This window comes from Erpetoichthys calabaricus, chromosome 9 (assembly GCF_900747795.2).
Source record: "Erpetoichthys calabaricus chromosome 9, fErpCal1.3, whole genome shotgun sequence".
NCBI lineage: Eukaryota > Metazoa > Chordata > Cladistia > Polypteriformes > Polypteridae > Erpetoichthys > Erpetoichthys calabaricus.
In genome coordinates, this window is record NC_041402.2 from 197217207 (window position 1) to 197244689 (window position 27483).

The 27483-nt window shown below is 49.1% G+C and overlaps 2 protein-coding genes across 3 annotated transcripts in view; both read left to right on the forward strand.

Annotated features, from left to right (window-relative positions):
- The first annotated feature begins 1759 nt into the window (after positions 1-1759).
- On the forward strand, positions 1760-11766 carry smpd3 (sphingomyelin phosphodiesterase 3). Its single transcript, XM_028808868.2, has 8 exons — positions 1760-1927; positions 4273-5675; positions 6168-6243; positions 8076-8234; positions 8418-8507; positions 9905-9968; positions 10286-10448; positions 11145-11766. The coding sequence occupies exons 2-8, from the start codon at positions 4413-4415 to the stop codon at positions 11244-11246; spliced, it is 1917 nt and encodes a 638-aa protein (XP_028664701.1). The 5' UTR covers positions 1760-1927; positions 4273-4412; the 3' UTR covers positions 11247-11766.
- A 1237-nt stretch (positions 11767-13003) lies between these two features.
- csnk2a2b (casein kinase 2, alpha prime polypeptide b) overlaps positions 13004-27483 on the forward strand; it is a 35447-nt gene continuing 20967 nt past the window's right edge. Inside the window, exons 1-6 of one of the 2 annotated variants that reach the window (XM_051931534.1) lie at positions 13004-13546; positions 16768-16879; positions 20692-20793; positions 22428-22478; positions 23690-23749; positions 25195-25278. In XM_051931534.1, coding sequence (XP_051787494.1) covers positions 13443-13546; positions 16768-16879; positions 20692-20793; positions 22428-22478; positions 23690-23749; positions 25195-25278 — 513 coding nt within the window. In that variant the 5' untranslated portion in view covers positions 13004-13442. The remainder of the gene's footprint in view (positions 13547-16767; positions 16880-20691; positions 20794-22427; positions 22479-23689; positions 23750-25194; positions 25279-27483) is intronic. The other variant, XM_028808869.2, reaches the window with a different exon arrangement.

The window sequence follows — 27483 nt, forward strand, 5'->3', positions numbered from 1 at the left end:
AATTCCCTCTCCTGCCCCGATCCCAAAATAGACAAACGGCAGGCAATTACAGAGTCCGAGCGCTTGGCCACATGAAGAGCTTGCCAAGTGCAGCTTCTAATTTACTCGAATCCCACCCGGGCGGCCCGCTGCAGGAAGCGAGGGAGGAGCGCTGCTGACACTGCAGATAAGGCCACTTGTCCCGTCCCGTCTGCTCCACCCTAACCCCGGGCGGCCATGCTGGGCACACTCTGGGCTTCCGCCGCACTCGCCAGAGATCTCCGATTCCCTTAACGTTATCGGCCCCCCGCTGCACATGGTGAGGGAATGTCTGGCCAGAAGACCTGTGGCTGCCAGCGATGGCACTGGTACAGTCAAAAGCAACCTGTGGCACTGAAGGTGGAGGACTTGACAAAGCCACAAACCACAAGGCCCCTCCACCCTCACAAGATTAGAGGACTCGATCCAAAAAAAGACATGAAGGAGCCGCCAGCCGGCCTGCCACCCACATGAAGGCTGTGGCCCCGCTCGGGCTCCACAGCTCCTGGCGCAGCCTGAATGAACACAGGGCAGCTCAACTCTCCTCAAGGTGCTCTTCATGGGACGTCCACCGCCCGATTAAGTGAGCCTCCATGTCCTGGAGATGGGTGTGTGGGCACGGGGAGGACGGAGAGGTGCCTTTACTGGAGGCACCGGTGCCCACGATGTTTGTGTAAAATGGAGACTTGACGCACCAAGCAAATGGAGTTGTGGGAGGACATGAGGTGACACCTGATGAACATCTTGAAGAGCCAGTCTGGTGTCACAGAGCGAGAGAGCGCTCCTCACCAGCTGCTCGCTAGTCCTAGTCCACAACAATGGGCCAAGCAGATGACTGTCCCACCTGCCAAGGGCCTTGCCACCTCAGTTTCATTGTTGCAAGGTGAGGATTTTGAGGTTAAATTGTGAACACAAAAGCTTTAAAAGACAGCATCCCTGTACTTGGGCAACAGCTGAGGTGACCATGAGCCCACCCTGGCACAGCCGTCGGCCTCATCTAGACGCTGCCAGGGTTTCCTCCCACTTTCCTTAGCCTCCTCTGGGAGATGGGCATTAGTTACCTCCATTATCTTCTCAGCTACTGCTCTGAGAAGTTCAGCAAACCCCCCAACCCGGCAGTGTTGGCTGACCTGGTGCTGCTGTGGCACGAAGGTCACCTCACCTGCACTCAGCCTCCCTAACACCACCTACTCAACAGTTTTTACAGTCTACCCTAACATTTTATGATTGCGGCCGTCCTTGCATCCCTCATCACCTTTAAGATGCACAGCCAACCTGCCCGCCGGCTCAGAATGGGTGCCCATTTTAGGCTGGTTTCTAGCAAGGCGTGGCTTGCATGTTCTCCCTGTGCTTCAATGGCGTTTACTGACGGCTGTCCCCATAGTGCTAAAATGATGTGCCCACTGCTTGCCCTGCCATTCACGGTGAATCAATGCCGCCCTGGCCAGTATGGCGGCACCTCTCGCCTCTCCATCGCGTGCATTTTGGAGCTGATGCAAGGCCTCGGGTCCGGACACGTCGTGCAGTCGAGACTCCGCGGGACGGCGCACACGAAGAACGGCGGATTGCGTTGGCTCGGTCCGTCGGCCCTCGGCCCCACACTTATAAAAAGCGCCCCGGGATTGGGTGGCGCAGAGGCGTCGTCTGGCCCGCCATTGGCGCGAGCCGCGCTGGCGGGTGGGTCCGCCCCAATCCCCCCCCCCCCACCTCTCCGCCCCGCTGCCATTGGCCGCGTCCCTTTTGTTTTGTGGCGGGTGGCGAGCCGCTGACGTCACGGGAGCTGTTTAAGATCGCTGGTGCTGAAGCGCGTCATTCATTGGAGCGAACGCGCTGTTTGCGGCGGCCTACGGCCGGACTGCCGACGGGATGAATTCAGAGAACTAGCAGCGAATCGACGGGGCACCGAAAGGTAAGGCCGGCGCTCTGTCGTTGTGGTCGGGCAGCTCCGCCGCGTGCCACATCCCTGGCGTGCTGGCCGTGGTGTGTGAGACAGCAATGGCTTTGAGGAGCGAGACGACGAACAATTGAGCTGGGAATTCAGGGGCGAGTTCTTGAAAGCGCCCAGGGCTTCGGGGGGCGACTCCATCAGCGCCGACGACTTTCGGTGTTGGGGAGCGCGCCCGGCACATCATCCGCGCCAGGTGTGCCCTCCTAAAGTTGTCACCAGGTGGCTGCTGGCACGAGTGGCACGTGGAGGTCCTTTGTGTTTTCTGAGGGGTCTGCGCGTCGTCTTTTTGGGCGCATCTCCAGGAAAGGCAAAGGGACTCGCTGCATCCGCTCACACCAGTGGGTGCTTCAAGTGACACCTGGGGCCATGGCCCCTTCATTTGGAGGGGCACAGGTGACATCTCGTAGCTTTATTTCTGTTTTCATTTGTTTCGTGTCATTTGGGTGTCACCGTGCCCTGTGGTTTGCTCGCCGTGTATTCAGATGCGCCTGTTGCCCACTTCTGTTAGGGAACATCCGTGGCGTTTCAAGACCGACATATTGAGGCCTCCTTCAAGACCCCGCCATATCGTTCACATTGATTGGCAAATCTAAATTGGCCCCCTGAGGGGCGAGCGTATCCTGTGGTGATCCATTTCAGGTTGGCTCTCCCCTCGCGTCTCTTCCTGCCAAGGCAGCCCCTGCCCACAATGGAATGTGTCTGTGCAGAAAATGGATGAAGTCCTTTATGTCGGCAGGGCTGAGTGATGTGAAGCTGCCTCCCTCCCTCCCTTTCATGTCCACGTTTTTGTGAAATGCCATTTAACTGTCCGTCAGGCTGGTCCTCGATGCTTTGATCTTCATAGTGCAGATAACGTGCCATTAGACGCCCCACTTGGTCGCTTCACGGTGTGTTTGGCGGGACCCTGAATAGTTCACGTGCCGGGAATTCGACAAATCCCAGTGCTGCGGCCGGGCTGAGTGCGCACAGGGATACGTGGCAGGAGCGGACCATCTGTGGTCTCGGGAAAGCCACAGTAAGTTGGCCACCCTGTTCCTTGTGGAGCGCAGAGCTACTAATCACCGTAGTCAAGGCCGTCATTTACTAGTCTGTCTCTTCACATGTGGCTCTGCCGTTCATTCCAGGATGTCTCGGGGAAGTTTGGCCAGGGTGCCCGTAGTGCCGCCAGTGCATTTTATTCCTCTCGCCAGCTGACTGCGCGTCGTTTTAAATCGGGTGAACTCTAACACAAAGGCCAGTGCCCAGCTGTCTGCCACCGGCGCTCAGTCTTCCGGCAGCCGTGTCTGACTGGCTTTGTGCAACCTGTGGTTAGGACTTAGAAATGACGGCTTACTGCCCAGCGATCGAATGGAACCAGACTGGAGCCTGGCACATGCAGGCACACGCATGCCACATGACATCAAAGGATTCCCAACAGGACTTTAACCTGCTCATTGTCCTCGTATAAAGTCACAAAGCCTTCAGAGCTGCACAGGTGGGGCGCGAGGGACCTAAAAGCGATGACATTGGGTCTCAAAGAGAGTGGCCTGCCACGGGCTTAGTGCTGGTTCCAGTTTTTCTGGCTCCAAGGCAGGGTGGCACAACGCTTAACACTGGGATCTCTGCCTCTGTGACGATTGCAGGTGCAGTCTGGTGTGTATGTGTTGGCTCCGTTTGGCTTCTGCTCTGTGCCCGTCACCGCCAAGTTAGGCTTCAGATGGGGAGCAGACATTTGTGGCCAGTAGGCAGATAGTCCTGGATGGCATTGTACATTGGGGGGGGGGGCACAGCCTCCTTTAATATGAAGATGAAGAGGTGATGTTGCCAAAGCCTGTCTGGGCAGCAGTAGTCAGCCAGCATGAGCTCCTTCGGTCCGCTTTTGATGTTTGCCGAGCCCTGGCTGATGGGTTGATTAGGTCTGAAGTTGGCACATTGCATAAACAAGCTGCATTCAGGAGTGGCCGTGCCCGCACCCTCTCAACCTTTTTGGGTTCATGTCTTGGGTTCAAGGTTTGCGCCTTGCTGGCCACGAGACAGGAGGTGTGACCTGTGTGGGACTGGCACCATGCCCACTGCCAGCCCCCCATGATGCTGCCCATGCTGTTTCTAGCTTGGCGCCATCTGTGGACTCTCCTTCTCGCTGATGACTGTCTTTGTCCACAGTCCCAGGCTCCTTTGGTTGCATCGGCACCCGTGTGCATTCATCCGAAACAAGCGAGAAGCAGAAGCCGTCGCCTGGTCATCGCTGCAGTACCCACCGTGCCAGTGATGGCCAGCCTGTCCAGAGAGTTTCTCCCAACATGTCTGTCTTTCTGTTTTCTTCTCAGACTTTAGCTACCTGCCAAGTCGATGGGAGACAAGTCTGCGGAGATGGCAGCGTCTGCACGTCTGTGAGGTGGTAGCCGCGCCCTCAGCGACTAGACGGAGCATGTTGTAGTGCCTTGGCGGGCTTCGAGCACCGGGCACCATGGTTCTGCACACGTCCCCCTTTTCCAGTGCCTTCCTCGGCGTCCTAGACTCGCTCTCGTGGGGCCTCATCTTTCCATGCTATTGGTTCCTTGACCGATTCCTGGCATCTTTTGTCAGCACGACATACGAGAAGCGCCTGCACTCGGAGGACCCTTGTTATTTCCGGGCGCTCTGCATTCTCATCTCCACGCCCGTCTACCTGGCACTGATTGTTACGTCTCTCCCATTTGCACTGCTGGGCTTCCTGCTGTGGGCGCCGCTGCAGGCCATCAGAAAGCCTTACGTTTACTCCCAGAGACAGCGTCAGGACAAGAGCTTGGTAGAGCAGGGTGCTGCGGGCACACCCATCAATGGTTGGAAGCCATCAGGGAAAAGCTTTTGTTTCTGCTCGGCTAATGTGTGCTTGCTGCCCGACTCGCTGGCACGATTCAACAACCTATCGGATACACAGGGGCGGGCCAGAGAGGTGGGCAAACGCATCCGCAGTGGGGCGAACCGACCCCAGATCAAGATCTACATTGACTCGCCTACCAACACCTCCATTAGCGCGGCCAGCTTCAGCAGCCTTGGGTCGCCTCAGGCTGCAGGAGAAGTGCCCAACAGGAATGTGCCCACGGCCGGAGTGAGGCGGGCAGCCGCCGCAGACTCCAAGACAGAAAGCAACGGCGAGGCGGAGAAGGAGTCTGGAGAGGGCACCCAAGGTGTGGAGGGCGAGGGCGGAAGGCCCGACGGGACACCGGTGGCCCCTGCCAACACTGGCACATCAGATGCCCCTGCCGAGATGGAAGGCCAAACGGCAAACGCCAAGGCCAAGGAGGCCGATTCGGGGAGCCTGAATAGCCGCACAGCTTCCAGGGAGTCCTTGGTCAAGTTTCAAGTAGCTGATGGCAACCCGGGCACCAAACTTCTGTACCGGACCTCCGTTCTGAAGAAGGCCTCGGCCAGGAAGAGGCAGCATGGGGACGATTCTTTTGACCACGAGATTTCCTCTTTCTTTCCGGCCAACCTGGACTTCCTGTGTCTTCAGGAGGTCTTTGACAAGCGGGCGGCTGAGAAGCTGAAGAAGCAGCTTCACCGCTACTTTCAGCACGTCCTCTACGATGTGGGCACCTATGCCTGGCGCGGCTGCACTCGCTTCAAGTTCCTCAACAGCGGCCTTTTGCTGGCCAGTCGCTACCCAGTCCTGGATGCCACCTATCACTGTTTCCCCAACGGCCGCGGGGAGGATGCCTTGGCAGCCAAAGGGGTCCTCCTTGTTAAGGTAAGTTTTGAGTCTTTGACTGCAGGGGACTCTGAGTTGCCGACATCCAGATGTGCATTCGGCGGCTCACGCGATGGCCTTCTTACCTCTGAGGCGTGAATCGTATGCCGAGAAAGCAAAAAGGGGCGCCGAGGTGATTGGCGCATCGAGGAAGGGGCGCTGCAGGCTCCAAATGAACATCCATGGGCGGTTGATCTGGAAATGGTGCAGGAAGCCAGTGGACCTTCATTTGGCACAGGTGGTCATGTTAGGGGTCCCTCCCAGCCTGGAGTCAGGGTGGCGCAAGTCCCCAAGCCCAGCAGTACTAGCGCCCCCTATCTGGGAGTTCTGAACTCCACCCCCAGGCTTGTGGCCCCTTGGGCTGCGAGGGTGGGCAGCAGCAGCTGGCCCGCCGTCCGTCTGTAAAAGCCTGGCGCATCTTTGCCTCCTCTTCATCACGATGCGCCCACTCCCCCCACCCGCTAAGTCGTCTTCTCTGCTGATTTCTTTTAGGTGCAAGTGGGATCCACACCTCAGGACCAAAGACTTGTGGGATACCTTACCTGCACGCACATGCATTCCTTGGAAGGTGAGTGCCCTGCTGGAGGAGCAGCGATGGCCGGGGTGAGGTGTGTGATCGATCCTCTGTCGGCGGTGGAAGGCAGGAGCCATACTTCATTTTGGCTAATTGGCGGCTGGGGCACTTCCTCTCATTAACATTTCGTCCGCGGTCTTGATAGAATTACGCCTTTGGCTAATTGAATACGAGTCCTGGTGTGCTTGAGCAATGGCTTATTAGCGATGTGCTATTGGCCCAAAGGATTCGCTTTGATCTCATTATGTGCGCGGGTGCCCTGCTCTCCGTCTCCATCCTTGTTTCCTGTTTCCAGTGGCTGGGCCAGGGCTGGAGGAACGTGCTGAAAGCAGCACCAGGGTTCGTCTCCTGCCCTGACGCAGTCCTGCTCTCTGAGGGCTTTCCACAAGAATGGGTGGGTTGGTCCCATCTGGCCTCGTGCCCCTCGGCGTATGCCCAGGCCCGTGAGCAGGCCGTATGATGGACTGGGAGGGCTCCTGGGACCCTGTGGCCCTGAACTGGATTAAGCTGGTTTGAGTGTGTGACAGGTTTGTGTTATTCTTTGTACCTACATGATTGGCTCATTGGTGTGAGGAGGTGCCAGTGGTGCCAGCGAGCTGCGTGATAGAAGGACACTGTTTCAATTATTAGTCTCTTTTGTTTCGTCCACTTCCATGCCAGCCTCTCCTGCGGTCATTTCTGGCTTTTCGGAGCGGACGTCACCTCCTGTAGCTCCCCTAGTGTGGCATTTGGGCCATCGTGAAGTAGCAGCTCCCCAGCCTTGAACGTGCTGGGCTGCTCTGGGGTGAAGATTTCACAGGTGTCTCATCTTGTTCAACTTTTGGTAACAAGGTGCTCATCTCTGAACTGAACTGCCTCTCGAGATTGTGAGAAATGCAGATTTAAATCATTTGGCATCACTGAGGCGTTGGCACAGACTGGCCTTAGGCCCTCTCATTGGGAGTTTTCAGTTTTTGGCTCCTCCTATCGTGGCATTTTGTGGTTGGCCCCGCCCATCACATGTAGTCTACACTCAGCTCCACCCATCATGCTTTTTCCATTCTTGGCCCGGTCTGTTATTTGTTTTCTGCTCTTGACTCCACCCATCATGTGTTTTCAGTTTTGGCTCCACCTACCACATGCACTTTGTGATTGGCCTTGCCCATTACACCCCCACCCATCAAGGGCTTCCTGTCCTTGACTCAACCCCTCATGTATATTAAACCTTTGGCCCCGCCCATCACATGCTTTCTGCTCTCAGCCCTGCACTTCATTTGCCTTCTGGCCCTGGCCCCGCCCATTGGCCCCACCTTCACTTGTTAACTAAGCTGTGATTAGGACAATGGTGGCAAGAACAGGCCATTGCGCCCAACAAGCGTGGTCGTCCTTTTCACCACATCGAGACTTGAGGGTCCACACAGTCCTCCATGTCTGTGGTTTGTTCTCCGTGTGAAGAAAAACTTTTGTCAGTTTGTGCGAACTCCGCGCTTTACAAGTGTGTCCCCCGTGATGCCCCTATCTCATTTAGGCAGCCAGCAGATCTGGGCACGGACTGTGGGAGGCTGGCACTCCTCTGGCTTGGGCCACAGGTGACTGTGGAAGAGCAGGACAATGGGCAGGCCATCCTGGTGTCATTTCTGCATAGGCCAAAGAACTGCATATCGCTGCATTCTCAGGAAAGCTGGCACACAGGTGGCACATGACGGAGAAGTCACTTAGCCCTCAGATTCATTCAGCGCTATGAAAAGTGATATATAAAAGAATGATTAATGGCAGGAGACTTATGAGATGACAAACGGCTGCATCCTCCTCCTCATCTTCACCTCTTCTCCTCCTTTTCTTCACAGGAGACGCAGCCATTCGCTGCAAACAGCTTGATCTCTTACTGGAATGGATATCAGAGTTTCGCAAATCTACCTCCTGCCCTTCTGGGGCCAGCAGTCCAGAGGACCTTGTGGCATTTGATGTCATCTGTGGGGACGTCAACTTTGACAACTGCTCCTCTGGTAAGTGGGAGCACTGGCCACAAGCCGCTACGTCTCATTTTGGATGCGTTTTATTTCTCTGCATGTTGTATGGCGCCTTACACAGCTATCACTGCCATAAGCTGTCTCCGCAGCATCATTATTGATACGTGAGACCCTCCTGTGCTTCCGTCTTGTCTTATGTTCCACTCCATTTCTTCACAGAGGACAAGCAAGAGCAGCAGCATGCTCTCTTCAGTCACTACAAAGACCCCTGCCGCCTTGGACCCGGAGAGGAGAAGCCGTGGGTTGTGGGTAAGTGGCACAGTGTCTTCTATGCCACCTCAGAAGAATTCATGGACATCCACCGCCCTCTGTGTTGCTGGTCAGCTGATGTCATGCCATCTCATCCCTTGTCCTTCTCATTCCCCAAGCTGAAGAGCAGGGCATTCTGAGGCATTTGGGTGCAGCCATCCAGGGCATGCTGGGCTTTGCCTTGCAAGAAGCACCTGGTGACAGTGAGATGGCAGCCATTTACAAATATAGCACCACACAACATAAGGGCACCGGGTGGGTGGGCATGGCAAAAAGTCAAAGGGGGGAAGCTACTGCATCTGTACAGCTCAGGGCTGTGCCAAGCGCATAAAAAACATAAAGATCTGCCCTGACATTGAGTGGGCGCTGAGCAAAGCCGAGTGTTAAGACTGAAGTCAAAGCCCCTCGTTAGCCTCACACGGACCACACCAGAGAAATCTGGAACATCTCCTCATTGTCATTCATGGTGTCTTTGCTTCTATTATACTGGTTTCACATAATGGCGCCACAGTGCTGCCCCCCTCAAGCCCAACATGACAGGAACGAGCGTTCTCCTTACATAATCCCACCACTGGTTTTATTTCCGCTCGCTCGGCTCCATGGTGGATGTTGCTGTCACTTCCCAGTAACACTGCCGTGAAGTAACATGGAGATCTTAGATGACCACTTGACTTGTCAAGGTCTTCAGGACAATCAGGGTAGATGAATGTCCACAGAATTGGGGCTGCGCAAAAATGAACTGGTGGCATGGCAGACACCAAGAATGCTGGGTGGCATGAGGTGACAAATGCAATTCAGAGCAGGACATTGTGGGATGCAGCTGGATTGGGCCGAGACACCAATGGTGACACCTGAAAAGAGAGAGGAGACCCCAATGTGGGTGCCAGAACCCTCTCTATGGGTGGTCCTTGAGCAGCTGCATCCACTTTAAAGGTGGGCCTAAGTAGACGAGTGTCGTTACTGAGGTCACATCCCTCAAGCTCAGCTCCACAGCTGCCAGGCCTGCCATCCTGCTCACCACTAAGCCGTTCCAGTTGTCCACACCATCCCTGCCCTGCCGTGCCTGTCCTCGCATATGGAGAACCCACGGATCACAAATCACAACGCCACCTTCTGGGCAGTCGTCACACGTGTCCCAACACAAAGCAGAAAGGCAGAAGGGAAGCACTAGGACTGGCGGGGGCAGCAAAATGGCTAATGGGGGGGAGTAACCGAGGCCGACAGGCACAACAGGCGTGCTGCAGAAGATGGCATCAAACTGGGTGTTGGTGAACGAAGGTGGAGTGCCACACCGAGGGGCCGAGCCCACCAAGTGCCGCTCTCAGACCTAGTCTTATTGGGGACAACCACAGGCCCCTCCCACTCCTCCTTTCACTTCTCCCGGCCTTTTCTTGCAGGTACGCTTCTCGATCCTGCCGGACTGTACGACGAGGAAGTCAGCTCGCCCGACAATCTCCAGAAGTGAGTTGCTTTTTAAAAGCCAATGGTCTCTTGGGGTGTGTGGTGGTCCTCAACGGTAGGCCTTAGATGTTACAGACAGCGGCTTGGTCGGGGCAAACGCCCCCTGCTGGTTATTTATTATGCCAGACCTGCCAGTGCCTGAAGTGGAGAGTGTGCCAAGGCTCCGCAGACTCGGCTTCAACAAACAGCATTTAGTAAAATGGCGGTGGGCTGCCTTGTCCATTGGTGCCAGTGGTGAGGCTGTGGTGGGCCCTTACCGGACTCTTGGGCTCACTTTGGACTTTTTTCACTGCCTACGTTTCTGTCCATTTCTTTAGAACCATGGAAAACGAAGAAGGAAGGAAGGAGTACCTGATTTACCCCAGTAGCAGGACCCAGTGCTCCAGCCAGAAGTGTCAGAAGGTGCCACTGAAGGGGAATGGCCGGCGGGTCGATTACATCCTCTACACGGATGTGGGGCTGCAGCCCGACTGGAAAGTGGTGAGCAGAAGGGGCCCCTGCTCACCCCCTTGGAGAGAGGGAATACATGTGACAGTTAGCAGACGGGCACACATGGAGGTGCTGGCATCCAGGGCTGAGTAGCTCAAGACGTTCAGCCCTGGCCATGTGCCCTCCTCTGCTGCTCACAACGTGAGCTGGCACAGCTGGGAAGGAGTGGGCAGGCAGTGGGGTGCCAGGTCCCCCAGTTCTAGTGCGGTGCACACATGAGACTGCTCCTTTGTCACCTGGGCCCTGCCAAATGAGGTGATTAGCTGTGACATGGTGGGCTTGACCAGGTGAGGTGGCCAGTTGCGCACCTTCGATCGATAATCGAGATCCCAAAGAGATAGAATGGGGGTCTGTGCTGCCCACATCTGCCCTGTCTTTTCTGTGGCCGTCATTTATGTGGGGAGAAGTCCCAGGGCCCAGCAGGCTTCGTCTGAGCCACATGCTGCTACCCGAGGCCCAGGCATGAGTGACGAGTGCCAGGCTAGTGCCTGTTGGGTGTGCACCTGGGAGTCACCCATTGGCTGCTTTCTTAGGGCCTCCTTTGTGACAAAAGACTCGCCATCAGAGCGACCAAGCTGACTTTCACAGTGTATGGGGAGTCCAGGGTCCCAAGTGTTTTCCTGGCTGTTTGTCCCACCTGACCCTCGAGAAGCCTAAAGTGGCACCTTTTGTTTCTTTCTCTCCCAGGAGGTTGAGGAGTACAGCGTCATCACCCAGCTGGCAGGCCTAACTGACCACCTGCCCGTCTCGCTACGCCTGATGGTCGCGACAGGTGAAGAGGAGCCCTAGGTGGAGGACAAGGAGGTGGGAGAGCAAGAGAGAGAGACAGGGAGGATGAAGCCAAAGTGTTCCTTCTCTGTGTACCCTTGAGGGGGCGCGCTTAGCAATATTCCCGGACTCTTCGAGAGACGCCGTGCCATTCTCTAGAGCACAATTTTCCTTTCTCTGCTCTGTAGCTCCGTCCGTGTTCTCTTTCAAGTCAGTGTCAATGTGGGAGTCTGCACAATAGCGCCCCCTGCTGCCATCCGGAGGAAGAATACGCCGCAGCACCAAAGAGAAGAGAAACAGCACCAATTTTCTACATTTGCAGTATTTCTAGCGCTTCTACTGTGCGGACATCCGACACGAGACTCTTGGAATTTTAGAATTTATTACCAATGTTTTTCCACTTTGTTTATTCCAATTTTCACGTCCTTTTTCCAGTGCTGATCTGAAAGTCCTTCTGTATTGCAGTACTGCTTACTCTACTGTGCTGTCATTTCTTTTTAAGTAATTAAAGCAAATAATCGACTTGTGTAATTAAAGACAAGGCAGACGCCTGTGAACATGGATGAGTGCCGAGCGCCGTTACTGGTTTGCACTGGGTGAGCTGAGAGGGGCCAGAAAGTCAAAGGCTTCTGGGAAAATCTCAGCATGTGATGGCGCCACCTCCTGGCAGCAGTCAGCCTCCAGGTTCAAATACACAGAGGGACCAGATGAGGGCCCCCTAACCAATGGCCTCAGTTCATTCTGTATAATGTGCCTTTCATCACAAGCCCTCGGTCTGTTTGTGAACAAGCAAATACAGCGAAGTCCATTATGCTTGTTGGCAGTGGGAATGTGGGCGATATCCAGTCCAGCAGCATGGGTTCAAAACAAAAGGGTGTAGGTGGCAGCAGTAGGTCAGTATGGAGCCCAATAAGAGCCCAACAGCTTGGTCATCCCTGACACGGGCACAGAGGAATGAGTCCAGGGAGCGCTTCACACAAGGTGGCTGCCCTCCATCTCCTTCAAATGCTTATATGGTGCCTTTCTACACCCCATCACGCTTTGTGACATCACAGCGGTGCAGCCCTGACAGGAACAGAATTTCACTTGCAGGCCAGCATGAGGCCTGCGCTCAGAGAGATGCCCCGCTTAGGCTCTAAATGGCAGGTAGCTGGGCCTGGCAGGCTCAGGTCACCAGGGCCGGGTACAAGACCGCTCGGCGGGCAGCCAGCCATGTGCTCAGATGGGCAAATCCCGGAATACAGCGACTAAGTCAGGTCAAAGGGCAGCACACCTTAGCATCGGCAGGCCTGGCTGAAAGGACCCCACCAGTTCACCCAGAGGATGGGCTCAGGATGAAGTTGTCTACCCGAATGGACAGGAGAGGCCAAGTACTACAACTGCGACGGGTCTTGCCATGCAGCCATTCAGTCACATGGTCCGTGTCCTTTTGGAAAGAATAAATGGTTTGGTCATCATGGCGCACTGGTCAAGACAACATGGGCGGCCACCAGTTGGCAGCTGCTCACTCTGCAGTACCCCCCCCCCCCCCCCCCCCCTTTTAATTAACTGCTTGCTGACCTATCGATTCCTCCATAATTTTTCTGCTAGTCTCCTTCTGGCAGCCGACATCAGCCCTGAGCAAAGCCACTGTGGAGCACCTCACGTGTGTGTTCAATGGCAGGGTTCACCTGCTGGACAGTGGGCTGCATGTCACACGGGCGTCGAAAAAGCAAACGGGAGCACGAGTCGCAGCCGTCCCTCCTGACCAGCAGAGGGCGCCAGCCGCTATGTGGCGCAGGCAGCCTCGCGTTTCCGGGATGCTCTCGCACTGCCTGCGCACGTTTCCGGGTTTCTGCCGCAATCCGGTTTCTGGAGCTTCGCACTCGGGGCTCCGCGGTTAACGCAGTGACTTGTTCGCGGTCTTTCCGAGTCGGCGCCGAGAGTGCCCCCATATGCCGGAGAGGCAGACCTGAGTGGCCCCCCTACTCCGCCCCGACCCTCCACACTACGCTGGCGAACGCACTGTACCCCGCGCACTGGCTTCTCCAGCTCGGCTCTCGCCTCCACGTCCTGCCGCCGAGCCCCACCGCCCGTTCTCTTAGCCGCCTCGGTGTGCCCGCGGCCGGCAGCGCTGCGCTCTCTTTGGTGCCTTGGGCCGCTGACTCGCCTCTCTCTGCGGCTTCCCGTGCGGCCAGGGACCCTGCGCCGCGGGGCCAGTTCGCCCGCTCGCCCGCGATGCCGGGCCCGGCGCCAGGCAGCAAGGCTCGGGTGTACGCCGACGTGAACACGCTGAAGAGCCGGGAGTACTGGGATTACGAGGCGCACGTCCCGAACTGGAGGTAAGAGGACGCGTAAAGCGCGAAGCCGTCGTACCGGCGGCGGACGAGCCGAGGACTCACGGGGGAGGGGCCGTCGAAACGGGGCGTCACCTCGGTGGAGGCCTAACGGAGGGGCCGGGGGACCCCAGAATGCTGTTTTTTATTATTATTATTGGCCTTTAACTTCTTTCTAGTTTCCTGTTTGCCTTTACCCTTCGTGCAGTTTTTTTAATTTATGATTATTATTGCTCCTTTTACTTAGGTAATTGGGTCTCCTTTTCTCCCAGGGCGCTGACCTCTGCGTTTTTGTCTAAGTTGGGGTCTGTAATGTTTTTGACTTGACGGTTGCCATTTTATGTTTGTAAATCTGTTTGAGCACTTGGTGCCAGTACTCGATGAAGTGATTTATGTAAAAGTAAACCGAACGGATCTGAAATTGGTGAGTTTGTGTCTGTGTGCTGGTTATGATCCAAGTGAAATGATGTGAATTTTGAGCACAGCGACCCAAGCAGACGGCGCAGTGGAGAACCTGGCCAGGTTTGGTGTTCAGTTTGCATGAAACTGATGGCAGCAGTGGAGTAAGTGGCGCCCTGAGGTTCTCATTTAGACTCGAGGACCTCTGTTGACCACCTGGATATTACGCTATCTGCTCAGTCAACAGGACAGACGAGAGGAGTGTTTTGTGACTACCGTTGTGTTTCTTTTTTCAGCTTGATTTGTAAATTTGGAAGTAAAATGCTCAATCAAATCCAGACCTACTTCCCCAACTGTGGATCTTTTATCCGCAGTGATGGAACAGCTCAAGGAGGCTGCTAAAAGGGCACAGTGATGACCATTTTTAACGTCTTGTAAGGGCAGAGTAGGGTGAAGGTCCAGTTTCACTGCCTGGGGAGAAACCTCTGAACAGATGGTTACACCCCAGTGGAAGACCACCCAATTGTGGTGTTGTGCAAATCATGCCAAGTGAGAATGGTGCGTGTTTACTGCATGTTTGATGAGTTAATATCGTCATTAGTTTCAAGAGCAGCAGGATTGAGGCGCACACATGCCGTCTTTAAGTGAAGGTTTTCTTTCTTTCTCAAACTACAGAAGTGTGGGGAGATCGTCGTCATTGTGCACCGCCACCCTGTTTCTCTCTTATCTTTTGGATTTGTGGCGGACAAGCAACGATGTGACTGCTCCTTCAAGTACTATGTGATCATGAAGACTCTTCATTCTCTGTCTGTCTCACTCTGCCAACTTGGTCACACAGGGAGTAGTTGTTTAGTGTTCAGACATCCATGTCTTTGTCTAGTAAAGAACGCAAATAGTCGCCAGCTTGGCAGAATGTGTCTGTCTCGGTCGTGATGCACATGGAGTGGCTGCTCTTAAAGGCCACTCAAGTTTCAAGTGTAAGTAGCTCACCACTCTGTTCACTTTGAAGAAACTGCAAGAGAGCAAAGCCTCCGCACAACCACACAGCCTTGTGGCACCCCTTCTTTCTGTGCGCTCTCTGGGAGGTTCCTTCACTTGCTGTGCCTCTCCTGTAGAGATGACTGTGTCTGCTTTTGATGGAGCCAGCATTGCCTTTGTGAGCATAGGAATCGGACATTTATGTGGGCCACAGGGATGGATGCAAATAAAAAGATTTGTTTGTGTTATCAGAAGAAACCGCTTTGCTTTGTTTGTACTCATTCAGTGTTCATTTTTACGTCCCTCTGGAGCCTTTTTTACCTGAATGCAAAGGCTGATGGCACAACATTTATTGTAGTCAATTTATGTTTTCTTTTTTGATTATTAACCTTGCATTTGAAGCTTTGGAGAGGTGTAAAGGCGCTCCAGTTTTAAATGTAAGGTGATATCCTGAAAACTAAGAGTTCAATAGCGCTGTGCTCTGGTGAGAGGCCATTCCATTCTCTTCCATATTATGAATGGAGGACCAGAGGCGCTTTCTAGAGGAATTTAGATTGTTGAAAACTAATGGGGCTCCATCACACTGATGTACGAATGTGAGATGTTAATGACAGTGTGCTAGTATATTCTCATTTGGTTATTATGAGAAGAAAAAGAGTTCATTTTTATAAAAAGGCTGATAGTTTTAGATACGTATTTCAGAAAATGTACTGGATGAGAGTGTTTTCTATTTCATTGACTTTCATTGTTATTCTTCAGTTTGCCTGTGTACACCCTCTTTATTTATCATGAGACTGGGTGAAGCAGCCTGAGCCTGGTGTGGTGCTCTACCGGTCCTGAACGTGCACACACTCGCCATGTACATCGATGTCTGGATGTTTTATAACACGCGCAGGCTCACTCGTGAAATGATCCACGATTGTAGATGCACAGCCGGTGTCCTCGGTGAAGTTCACAATCACTTTACTCTTGGTTTACACAAGGCTACATGGCTAGTGCTGGGACATCTTTAAGAAGATTTCAATCAAGAGCTTGAACCTCAGGTCGAAACAGCAGATCTCGTCACTCATGTGGCATGCCTAACTGGGCTAATGGGATCTGGCCAAGCTGACCTTGGTCACATGTGAGCCACAGGTGCTGTAAACAGCTGGATCAGGCAAAGGCAGGAGGCTGCTCACTTGAATGACCGTGCCCTCGTTGCAGGCCCAGCCCTTTGGCAGACATGATGAAGCAGACAACCAAAAGAAAGACACACGGCAAAGAAAGAAAATGGGACACACGGGCAAAAGTGTTGGAAGTGAGACACCGCTGCCAGAGCAGGGAATTGAAGCTGCAGGTAAAGTGAGGCTCAGACGTTGATGTCAGTGAGTTTGTGTAAACCCCAAAAAATAGAACCCATCTTGGAAACATTGGCAGCAAAGAATGTCTGGAGACCAGGAAGGACAACGTGGTGCCTGGCCACTGTGTCTCCATTTTCCCCAGAGATAACCGCAGGCCCAGGCCCGGCCGCTGCCTCCCACCTTTTCTTTACAGTGTGTCTACTTGTGGTATTTGCAAATATTTCCTTTGACGTGCCCTTTGTGTTTTTTATTTAGTGGTTAATTGGTGGGTGGCACAGTGGTCTGGCATAGAACTAAGGGTACAGCTACTTGTCAGGTATTCTGATGTGCCCGCCGACCTTGGTATAAAAAAGAGTTTGTTTAGAGAGATTTCTTTTAATTAAAAGCTCCTCAGGAAAGGTGAGGGTGCCATTTGAAAACACTCAAAATGTTGAGCCTCTCAGGTGACGGAAATACATGTTGTGTCTTTTTGGCCTGTGCTTTCACTGCCCCTTTTTCTTTTGTCTTTAGTAATCAAGATAACTATCAGTTAGTACGGAAGTTGGGCAGAGGTAAATACAGCGAAGTCTTTGAGTCCATCAATATCACCAACAATGAGAAGGTGGTGGTGAAAATCCTCAAGGTAAGCTTCTGCATGATTGCTGTCACCATCATGCTTTGGAGATTTCTGTTTGCATCTTCTCCTCCTCCACTAAATTCAAAGCTGTTAAATGAATATTATTCCAGTTATTGCCCCTACAATGCAAAGACTGAGATTCAGCTGCTCTCCTTTATTGATATAGTGGAGAAGATGGAAGAATCGCTTATTAAGCATTGTAAGCGCTGCTGCAGGGCAGCAGTTGTAGATCAATAAGCACTCGTCAGCAGCAGGAGCAGAGCTCTGCGAGCGGCCGGCCACCTGCCTGCATCATCTCCAAGACAGGAAGTGATACTGAGAGCAAGAGCACTAAGACAGGAACAGCCAGTGTGAAGCTTTGTCTCGAGGGAGCTTTGGTGTCAAATAATTTTGCATATTTTAGAAAACGCTCAGCGAGGAAAATCTCACCATGAAATGTGACAATTTGTGGGTGATTCATGTAATTAGAGTGCTGCCAAAAGACAAGTTTTAAATTGTTCAACATTCATAGTGATATGTGAAGGCCCAGGTGTCAGCCAGCGTGTGCTCCTTACGTCTGTTGATGACACAAGTGACAATGGTTTGCTCTTGAAGCTTCTACTCCCGTGGCTCACCTCTTTTTATCTTACTAAATGATATAATATTGTCCTGTGGCGGCCTCATGGCAGACGCGCTGTTCTTCAGAGGAATGCTTCTGAAGTAGACATTGCAATTACCTTGGAAGCCACTTAGGACTCTCAAAGCAAAGTCACTCTCTTCATTTCAAGTCCAGGGTTACTAATAAAGGACATTGCAGGTAGTTAGGTAGATCAACAATACTCTGTTTGTCTTAGGGAGACATTTAGCTTCTTACAGAAACTTAGGAAACGTTATAACAAAAAGTGACAACAGTCCGCCTCAAACACACACAGAATTACAAAAAAGAAGAAGAACTCGGGCTCGGTTACTGATTAGTTTTTGGTGAGGCAGTTGGATGATTCCTGCTTTTATTTTGTGTGCTTCTACCCCTGCATCCTGCTTAGGTGATTTTGATGGGATACTCTAATTCGTGTGATGAGGCGTCACTTGATTTTATAGTAAGGTTAGCAGAGTCACTCCAAGTGCGAATTCTGATATTCCAGCCTCTGTTTAGCCTGCTAGTCGTTGTGATTGTATTAGATGTGAGATGTAGCCAATAAACAGCACTGCTGAGAGCTTTCATTTCTAGGGTATGAAAATGTAGCTATTTCCAAAGACACCACCACCCCTCTGATAGCCGTGACCCAATCAAACTGCCACGATTGACAAATAAGAAACTTATAAGGAAGGTGGAGAGAGGAGGAACGACACAGACAGTTGTGTGAGGAGGAATGCACTGCGAGACGAAAATGAAATGTCAAAATGGAAACAGCTGGTGTGGTACAAGGGTGTGACGATTCTCGGGTTGTTGTCGGGGATGACTGCAGGTGTATAGTGCCATGACAGTGTTGAATGCTAAATGCAGTTTCAGTGGCCATGGAAACTGGTTGATTGGGTACTCGGTTGCTAAATTGCAAGCAGACATTCCTACTACAATATTAATGAAGTTTTATTGACTATTTAAAAAGGAAGGTGGACCAACTAGTGGGGGTTGAGTAGCCAGTTGGTGCGAAGAAAAGAATTAGCTGGTGTAGCCCTGCCCTGTAAGTTTACGATTGTCTCATTAAAAGGACTTGGCATGTAGTCCACAAACTGGGGTGTCCATCTCTGTATGGATTTCTACATTTCGGGGGACTTCTTTACTGAGGTCACTTAAAAGTCAGCAAAGAATGTGCTGCTGGTAACTTGAAAAAAATGTAGCGTCCCACCACCGCTGTTAGCGCCATATAGAAAAGTACTGCTTTTACAAATGGTAACCAGGATACGATGAACGATTTGTTTGTGGTGGACCTCATTTGAAATTAAGACAAGGTCAATAAACTGCATTGATTACTTTTTGATTTGTTTATTCCCGATGTAACTCTGACACAACTCAGATGGCTGTGAGGAGAGAAGCTCAGCACGTTGTCACTCTCTGGAGCAGTGAGTAAAAATAGGCCTTTGTTTTTGAAGTTTGTATAGGCACTTCCACAATTAACATGGCACTTTCTCAGCAGAAAATCCTGCCACCACTTTTAAATGACACCCCAATCAGGAAAAGGCAAAAAACACAAAGAGAATGTGGAAACTAGCGGATCGAGCCACATTCTGTATTTGCTAAAACAGCTGCTAGGCTTTCAATACACTCTTTTAAAAAATCCTCATATCCTTACGACACACACATCATAAAGAAGAATTTGTTTCTGTCAGTTTACACTAAGCGTTTACACAGGCAGTGTTATATTTCAGGAATCTATTCCCTGTTTTGAATAGAATTGTTGTTTTATTATTGGAATGCATTCTTTCCACTTTTCTCTCTTTTAGCCATTCATGTATTCGTGTAAGAAGTATGCTTAAATGGAAAGTAAAACATTTTACTGTTGTGTGTTATTTGTCCATGAATGGCTTTGCTGTCGTTTATGGTCATAATCCTCCTCTTGAGTGCCATTACATTTACATTTACATCATTTAGCAGACGCTCTTATCCAGAGCGACTTACAACAGTGCTTAGTAGTCTACGACTGTTCTTCAGTCTTTAAGGCTAGGATTAAATCTACTGTCATCCTCGGAATAAAAAGTTGAAGAACTCCTGCTCTAAAATATTATTAAATTCATTCATATATTTATAAGTGCTGGCGTTATATCTAATCTGCCTTACAGTTAATTGATGCTGCATTCCCTGTGCTTTCTAGTACTGTGGTGCTTTTAAAATGTTGGCAGTGCCGTGGCTGCACAGTCTCTCAAACAGTATAAAAGCAGCCTGAGCTATGCATCAGGCAGGCATGAACCACTGACTCTTCACTTAAAGCAAGAAAAAGGCCGATTAAGTACTCGGAAGGGCTGACACAGACACTGAGATGCCTCCCAACTCTGTGGTTTATGGTTAGGGTGATCTCTTAAAATTGATTTTTATGAAATCTGCAAGACCAAGATTGTCAACTGACCAGTCTGCTTCCTGTGTTCAGATCATTTCTGTCTCCTTCGGTGAACCAGTGTACTCCTTTCAGTAGACTTCTCAAACAATTAATCGATTTATTTTTATTTTATGTGGTGCCATTAACTGCATACACACATCACAACGGCCCTTACAAGGCTAACAAACACAAGAATAATTGAACTGCACACTTGCATAGCAGATTGAAGAAGTGAATCATTAGTTGATACCAAGGAGGCCTTGAACGTGACAGACTGCATGCAACAAGTGTCACTAATCCAGGAGCGATCATGGGTAAACTTATAAACCAGGGTACTGTACAGTGGAGTGCACAAAGTCACCTGAGTTGCTCGTCATGTTAGGCAGAGCCACAGAAGGAAGTTATAGAGCAGGGGGATTGACCAACGGACTGGAGCGTGAGGCTTGCACGCCACAAATCTACCGGCTTCCCTTTGGTTTGTGGAGCCGCTTTTGGCTCCAGCAGCCTGATAGCCAAGTTTCCCACCTCCCTCCTGTTCCCTCTCAGCAGGACTATTCACCATATATCTCTAGACTGCAATGCTTGAAAGTCTCTGCTTATCTGTTCAGTTACCTGTGTTGTGATTTGCCATCACAGCTTTCTTTTCGATGCCCCTCAGGACTACTTGAGGATGGCCCCCTGCAGCTGCGCCATGCATTTTTTTTTTTTGGCACATAGTATTTGATTATCCATTAAATATATTGATAATTTGATGTCAGTTGAGATCCACAAGCATTAATATATTTTTCTTTTTGTGTTCTTTTTCAGCCAGTTAAAAAAAAGAAGATAAAGAGAGAGATTAAAATTTTGGAAAATCTAAGAGGTGGCACTAATATTATAAAGCTGGTGGACACAGTGAAGGACCCGGTGGTAAGTGCCATTCTCCGTTTATCAAGAAGGTCGGGTGCTGAATGTGGGGCCTGAGGACCTGAATCCCTTGGTGTTCAGAATAGTGCAGTTCCAGATTAGTTCTTGTTGGGCAGTCATTGAATGTGTCTCATTATTTAATAATAATAATAATAATAATTCATTACATTTATATAGCGCTTTTCTCAGTACTCAAAGCGCTATCCACACAGGGAGGAACCGGGAAGCGAACCCACAATCTTCCACAGTCTCCTTACTGCAAAGCAGCAGCACTACCACTGCGCCACCTGTGAGGACAGGGACATTTGACTGGTGGGGAAAAAATAAGAAGTTTTATATTGCGTAACTACCTGGCTTTACATTGTCATTAGATGTATTAAGGTGGCTTTGGGTACACAGGGCATATTAGGCAACCTTGGAGTGAAAGTGGGTATCATATTTGGTTGTGTCATCCCCAGGAAAGTGTAACCAATGGGGTGGCCTTCCATTTTTTCACTTAAGCATACTATTTCTGACCTACCTTGGATAGCAGGGTCTGCCATACCTTTCCTCCTAGAATCTATGCAAGAGGGAAGAAAGTATAAAGTTGGCCCCTCAAAAGGCAAGCTGGTATTTTGGATTGTAATTGCTTCATTGCAAAGCCAATGTGAAAGAAACTCAGCCCAACGTGTTTCTGTGTTTATTATTATGCTGGTTTGGTTTATACTGCTGCCATCTGACTTTTAGCATGTTGCCAGTTTAGTGCTGATAGAGCAACAAATAACAAACTCCAGTAAATACGGTCTTGTTCACAAGTGAGGGAAGAATGGAGCGCGAGATCGACGGGCGGATCGGTGCGGCGTCCGTAGTGATGCGGGCTCTGCATTGGTCTGTCGTGGTGAAAAAGGAGCTGAGCCATAAGGCAAAGCTCTCAATTTACCAGTCGATCTATGTTCCTACCCTCACCTATGGTCATGAGCTATGGGTAGTGACCGAAAGAACGAGATCGCGAATACAAGCGGCTGAAATGATTTTCCTCCGCAGGGTGTCTGGGCTCTCCCTTAAAGATAGGGTGAGAAGCTCAGTCATCCAGGGGGGGCTCAGAGTAGAGCCGCTGCTCCTCCGCATCGAGAGGAGTCAGATGAGGTGGCTCGGGCATCTGATCAGGATGCCTCCTGGATGCCTCCCTGGTGAGGTGTTCCGGGCACGTCCAAACTGGGAGGAGGCCCCGGGGAAGACCCAGGACACGCTGGAGGGACTATGTCTCCCGGCTGGCTAGAAGAAGTGGCCGGGGAGAGAGAAGTCTGGATATCTCTGCTCAAGCTGCTGCCCCCGCAACCCAACCTCGGATAAGTGGAAGAGGATGGATGGACAGTAAGTACTGGGTGGCTTTACTTATGCCTCATAGTTTAGACTCGTAGTTTAGACTCGCAATAGAGAGTACGCTTTACTATTTTGGTTTTATTAGTGGTGCTGGTTAGACCTCAATCTTAGATTAGGTAGGAGAAGCAAACTGAACTGTCTGTGTGCAGCTCTCGACAAGGCAAGTAGTTCTTTGTGAAGAAAGTTTTAGACTTTGGTGTGAAGATTTAAGTAGAGAGCTTTCTTTTGTTTGCCTTTGCTTCACTTTTGTTTGATGTGGTCTCTCTTCTTTCCAGTCTAGGACCCCAGCCCTGGTGTTTGAGTATATTAACAATACAGACTTCAAGGTTTGTATCTGTGTGTGTTTTCGTCTCTTTTTGCTCTTTGTGGTACTCATCCCTGCACAATCATGTTCTATGAACAGCCATTCGCTATATCATGTTGACATGTATGTATGCATGCCGTGGAGGAAGTGCTTCGTGTGCAGCATTTCCACTTCTTGCTCAAGACAGTTGATTGCCTTCTTTTTAAAGAAAAAAATCTCTGAATTTTTGAAGTCAATTTTTTCATAATCGTGGCACACAGTTATTTGCCCTTCAAACGTGATGTTAAATGAAATATTGTTTATAAATTTAAATTAAAAAATTATATCCTGTGCACCAGGGCAATAGTGAAACAAAAGTCTTGAAATTTACAGAATGCATTCACCTTAGAGATCTTGTATTGCCTTTTCTGTCTGGTCTGCCACTTGAGTCCAGTGCCAGCCCTCTTGTCCCTAACAACTCCCCAATCCCCATTTTGTGTTTTAGAAGGATAACCATTTAGACTTTTAGGTATTCACTGTACCACTAATGTTGGTATTTGGTCATCACTTTACTTTTAACAGATAGTCCAATGTCAATACCGCAATGTTTTCTTTTCATGTTGCTTCAAAATTAATTTCAGGAAAAGTGAACTGAATTAATAATGTCTTTCTTGTTTCCATGTTTATCATCATAATGTTCATTTTCACTTTGCCTATCCTACCCTACTGAGGTCTGTGGTAGCGATAAACTGCGCTGGGTTGACCAGCCTCTCTATCAGAAGGTCTTCCACATACTCATAGGTCAACATGTGCTGGGTGTGCCCAGTGGGTTGTGCCTGGTGCACCTCTTTGAGAGATCCAAGGGGGCATTCCAGGCATATTACGGGTTATTGATGTACTGTTCGTTGTCTGGCCAGCGCTTTATGACAAGGGTAAACATGATCAGAGGCACATGTCTCCTGACATGGTTAATAGAGGCACACAGGCCCATGCCACCCTCACAACATTAGGAGAAATAGACCCAATGTAGTCAGTTACTAATGTTAACAGCAACCTTTCTGTAATTTGCTTTGTCAGCTTCCTAAGAAAATACATTTTTCTCGTAGTTTGAAGGCCGTCATGTAAATCAGGGAGTATCATTTCACATCAGTTTGGTTTGTGTTAATGAATGAAGTGTAAGATTGAAAAGGACTAACATGAGATCATCTGGGGCTGCAGAAACCCTTTGATTATGAACCTGTTTTTTCCCTTCAGGAGCTCTACCAGAAGTTGACAGACTATGATATACGCTTCTATATGTATGAGCTGCTGAAGGTAAGATGTGCTTTTCAACAGACTATCAGAAATCAGTCCGTGCACCCTGGGATTGAGAGAGCAGTTCAAATTAGAGACATGAGAGCACCTCTTTAGTGTGTGGTGCAGTTGAATTGCCTTGGAAATGAATCCTTAATTTAAACAATATTACTAATATTGTAAATTGTGAAGTTACAGAATTCTAGCCACAAGACTAAAAGAGTAATCTCCAAGAGTTTTGTTTAACATAAGGAGTTTTTTAAACTAGTAGTCTTTTCTGTCCTTCATGCTTTTTTTTAGTCATTTGATAACTGAGTTGTCTCAGTGTCTCGTCATTTTAGAGGTTGTCAAGATTTCCTATTTGATTGCACGATTAAGTGGTTTGTTGTAGGATCCAATGATCCCACTGTGCCATCTTCAGTAGACTTCTTCTTATTGTCCACTAGGTCTCAGACCATGTGATTCACTAGCTAACTCAACAATTTTATCGATGCCTTTGTGAATTTTGAAGAGCTGAATTATGTCCCATTGTCCCTTTTCCTCCCATAGACTAAAGAGGTTGAGTTCCCTTTGCTTGTCACAGTAGGACTTGTCCTTAAGCCATGGGATACACTTGGGTGCATTTGGTTTTTCCTGCATTTTTAAATTGCTTCTGCTTATTGCTTAGCTAAAGAAAATGTTTATTCAAACCCCTAAATCATTTTGGGAAGTTGCATCCCATAGTTCAGTGTCGCCAAGCGTGTGTTTTTAATGTAATGTTTCTTTTGCATGCGTGTGGCCTTCTGCTTTTGTCTATGTTAAACTATGTTTTCCCTAAGGGCTTTTTAGATTTTTTTCTTTTGTTGACTTCTAAGTTTTGCTGAACTGGCTAATTTTATACTCCTTGCCTCTGTAATCTGCTCTTTCCAGCTTCAGGATTGATCATATCAGTGCATTTTGGAAGCAAAATTTGTCTACATTAGTCTGTCTGGTTAATCCTTCAAAAATCCACTCTGGCAATTGTTTTCATGCAGATTATATTTTCAGTATTTCAGGTTATGGTTTTCTGTATTCTTAACATGGAAAAGAAATATGATTTACGGGTGGAAAAGTCTGAGGTTCCATTTTGCCTCCCTTTTTGCTTACTGACAGCTTATCGGGTATTTCTCCCATCTAAAATCACTGCCAGAATATACTTATTAAAGCTTTATGAGTGAAGTATTTATTTCTTTTTAACACTACTCTTTAAATCCCATCAGTCTTGGGGGGCATTATTTGCCCTTAAAGCTGAAACAAGGCCCCAGAGAACACTGGGCTTTCATATTTTAAAATCTTTCAGCACTGTTCATGTATTTTATCTTTTATGAAGGCTTGCTCAAACATTTGTTTAGTTCATTTGCTGTTTGCTGCTCATTTTCTGCTTAGGTGGTTTGATATTTTTGCCATGTGCCTAAGGCTGACTATTTTACCTTTCATTGCTTTTTCAGGCTCTTGACTACTGTCACAGTATGGGCATCATGCATCGCGATGTCAAACCTCACAATGTGATGATCGATCACCAGATGAGGAAGGTACGTCTTTATGAGAGATTGGCTACTACACTGCTCGGACTAAGAGCTCAGTGGGGCAGGACAGAGACTGACTGCATGTTAAGGCAGAATGCAGTTCAGTTTATTTTTGATAGCACTGACCACTGAGTGTGAGCTGAGATTGCTATTATATGTTCACATGTAGATACAAATGCAGAATTACCAATTACATAATGCATACATAAAGACAAAGATTTATTTAAACACACGAGAAGCTTGGTCACTTAATATGATTACAGAATCTTTTCTTGATACCAAGGCTCCCAGTATGTCAGGTGTCTTTCAGTAGTCAAGCAACATGACACTGAGAAGATAAACAGAACAGAGGTGGGTTAGCAGTAGTTCGTAATTATTGTATTTCTTGTATTTTTACACAAATGACTAAAAAGCAGACCTCTTATTATGTATGCTGTAGTAGAGTAGGGAGTCTTCAATTTGACAGTGAAAGGGCACTTCTTATATAAGTAGACAGATCAGTGCACAGCTTTAGGGCCCTGTAGCTAAAACCTTGACCTACCACTGTTATTTTGTTAATTCTTAGAATATGAAAATGGAATGTAATGAAGTAGTTGCTGTGCTTGTGCTGCCTGACAACCTAATTTGTTTCATGACTGCATAGTGGGTTCAGATCTCAAATCCCTGCTCTTGATACTGTGCTGTGAAATACATCATAACTTGTAATGTGGTGAAGCAGAAGTTCTCTGTGACATAGCATGGAAATGTAAACAGAATTTCAAGGCACGTTACTAGTACAGGATCATTGCTGGTCTGGTTGTTTACACACATGAAGTACAGCAAAGTGTATCTTGAAAGCCACAACAATATATGAGCACCATAAAGTGCCTGTTCAAGAAACACGACAGCAGTTATCAGAATGAGTACTTGGCTGCTGAGTAGCCTGTTCATCTAGTGGTGTGTCCATCTGCTAAGGTCTGTAAGTTAGGAAGTTAAAGGTCCAATTGAGTAGTGGGATGAGGTTGGGTGATCAGCTCTGGTGGTACAACTGTATTAAATACAGAGTTGTACACTGTAAACAAGATTGGCATGGCGGTTTTTATTATTTAGGTTGTAGCGATTACCCTAAGCTCACAGAGGGCAATGCTACACTAATGATAAACTTGTTGAGCTCTTATTAGCACATTGGACCTGGCTGTTCTGCCACTTCTCTCAAAGGTTATTATCAAGCAAAGAAAAGGAAACAGTTAAGGAACAACACAAGAAAAATTTACATATGTAAATATATTTTAACTAAACAATTGCTACAACAGCACCAACAAAATAAAGTCCCCTTTAACTGTCTGTCAAGCAAATGCCCATCCCATAATAAAGACACTCACTTAAAACAGACCACATTCCCACTTTTAGTTAGGATGGCCAGTACCAATGAACCCCACATATATATACATAAATATACACAAAACTCTCAATGTGACTTAAAGAAAGAAAAGAAGCCCCTCTTCAGGTGAGGTATATGTGTGTGTATACAAAAATATTAACAAAATACTGCAGACAGACATATATCCACACGAATCCAGTCCAAGGGGTTATTCTCCATGAAGGACGGAGAACCATACGAAGAGGGAAAACAGATTGGGACAAATCGAGGGAAGATGGATGGTGGCGCTATCCCGAAAGTAAAAAAGGTCACAGATCTCAACCTCCGAAATCAGCAAACCAAAGCATATGGACAGTCTTAAGAAAGAAAAAAAGGAAGGCATGTAGGTGGCCACCTCACTAACCTTGTCCCAGCATTGGGATTAGACGTTTCTACCTTTTTTTTCCTCTGCGTTGATAATGTCCATCGTATTTCCCTTTTGACGCAAAGCGACTATTCCTCTCGATCACTTCCTTCTCGCTGGTTTTAATTTCGGCACTCCGACCCTTCATTGGCTGTCAACCAGGAACAGTTTTTTTGTTGGGCCTTCCAAATCTTGCCCATGAAGGCAATACTGTAACTCCTGGTCCTGAATTGCAAAAGGCTTCTCCACCTGAATCTGAGTGGAAGCTCTGAGTAGTGACAAAAGACAGACGAGATACAATACAACACATCCATGTAAAATGTTATTTAAATACACTCCTTATGTGGCAATGCTACAAGGTGTGCCAGCATGCTATGTAGTGCAAGAAGTATGGCGTCTTCTGTAAATGGGTTTGTGATGATTCGCAAAATAGTGCTGATCCAAACTA

Excerpts from the sequence above, each read along its gene's own strand:
- smpd3 (XM_028808868.2), top strand. The coding sequence starts at position 4,413 with ATGGTTCTGCACACGTCCCCCTTTTCCAGTGCCTTCCTCGGCGTCCTA. Across the intron at positions 5,676-6,167 it reads AAGGGGTCCTCCTTGTTAAG|GTGCAAGTGGGATCCACACC; the intron begins GTAAGTTTTGAG and ends GATTTCTTTTAG. Across the intron at positions 8,508-9,904 it reads GGAGAAGCCGTGGGTTGTGG|GTACGCTTCTCGATCCTGCC; the intron begins GTAAGTGGCACA and ends CTTTTCTTGCAG.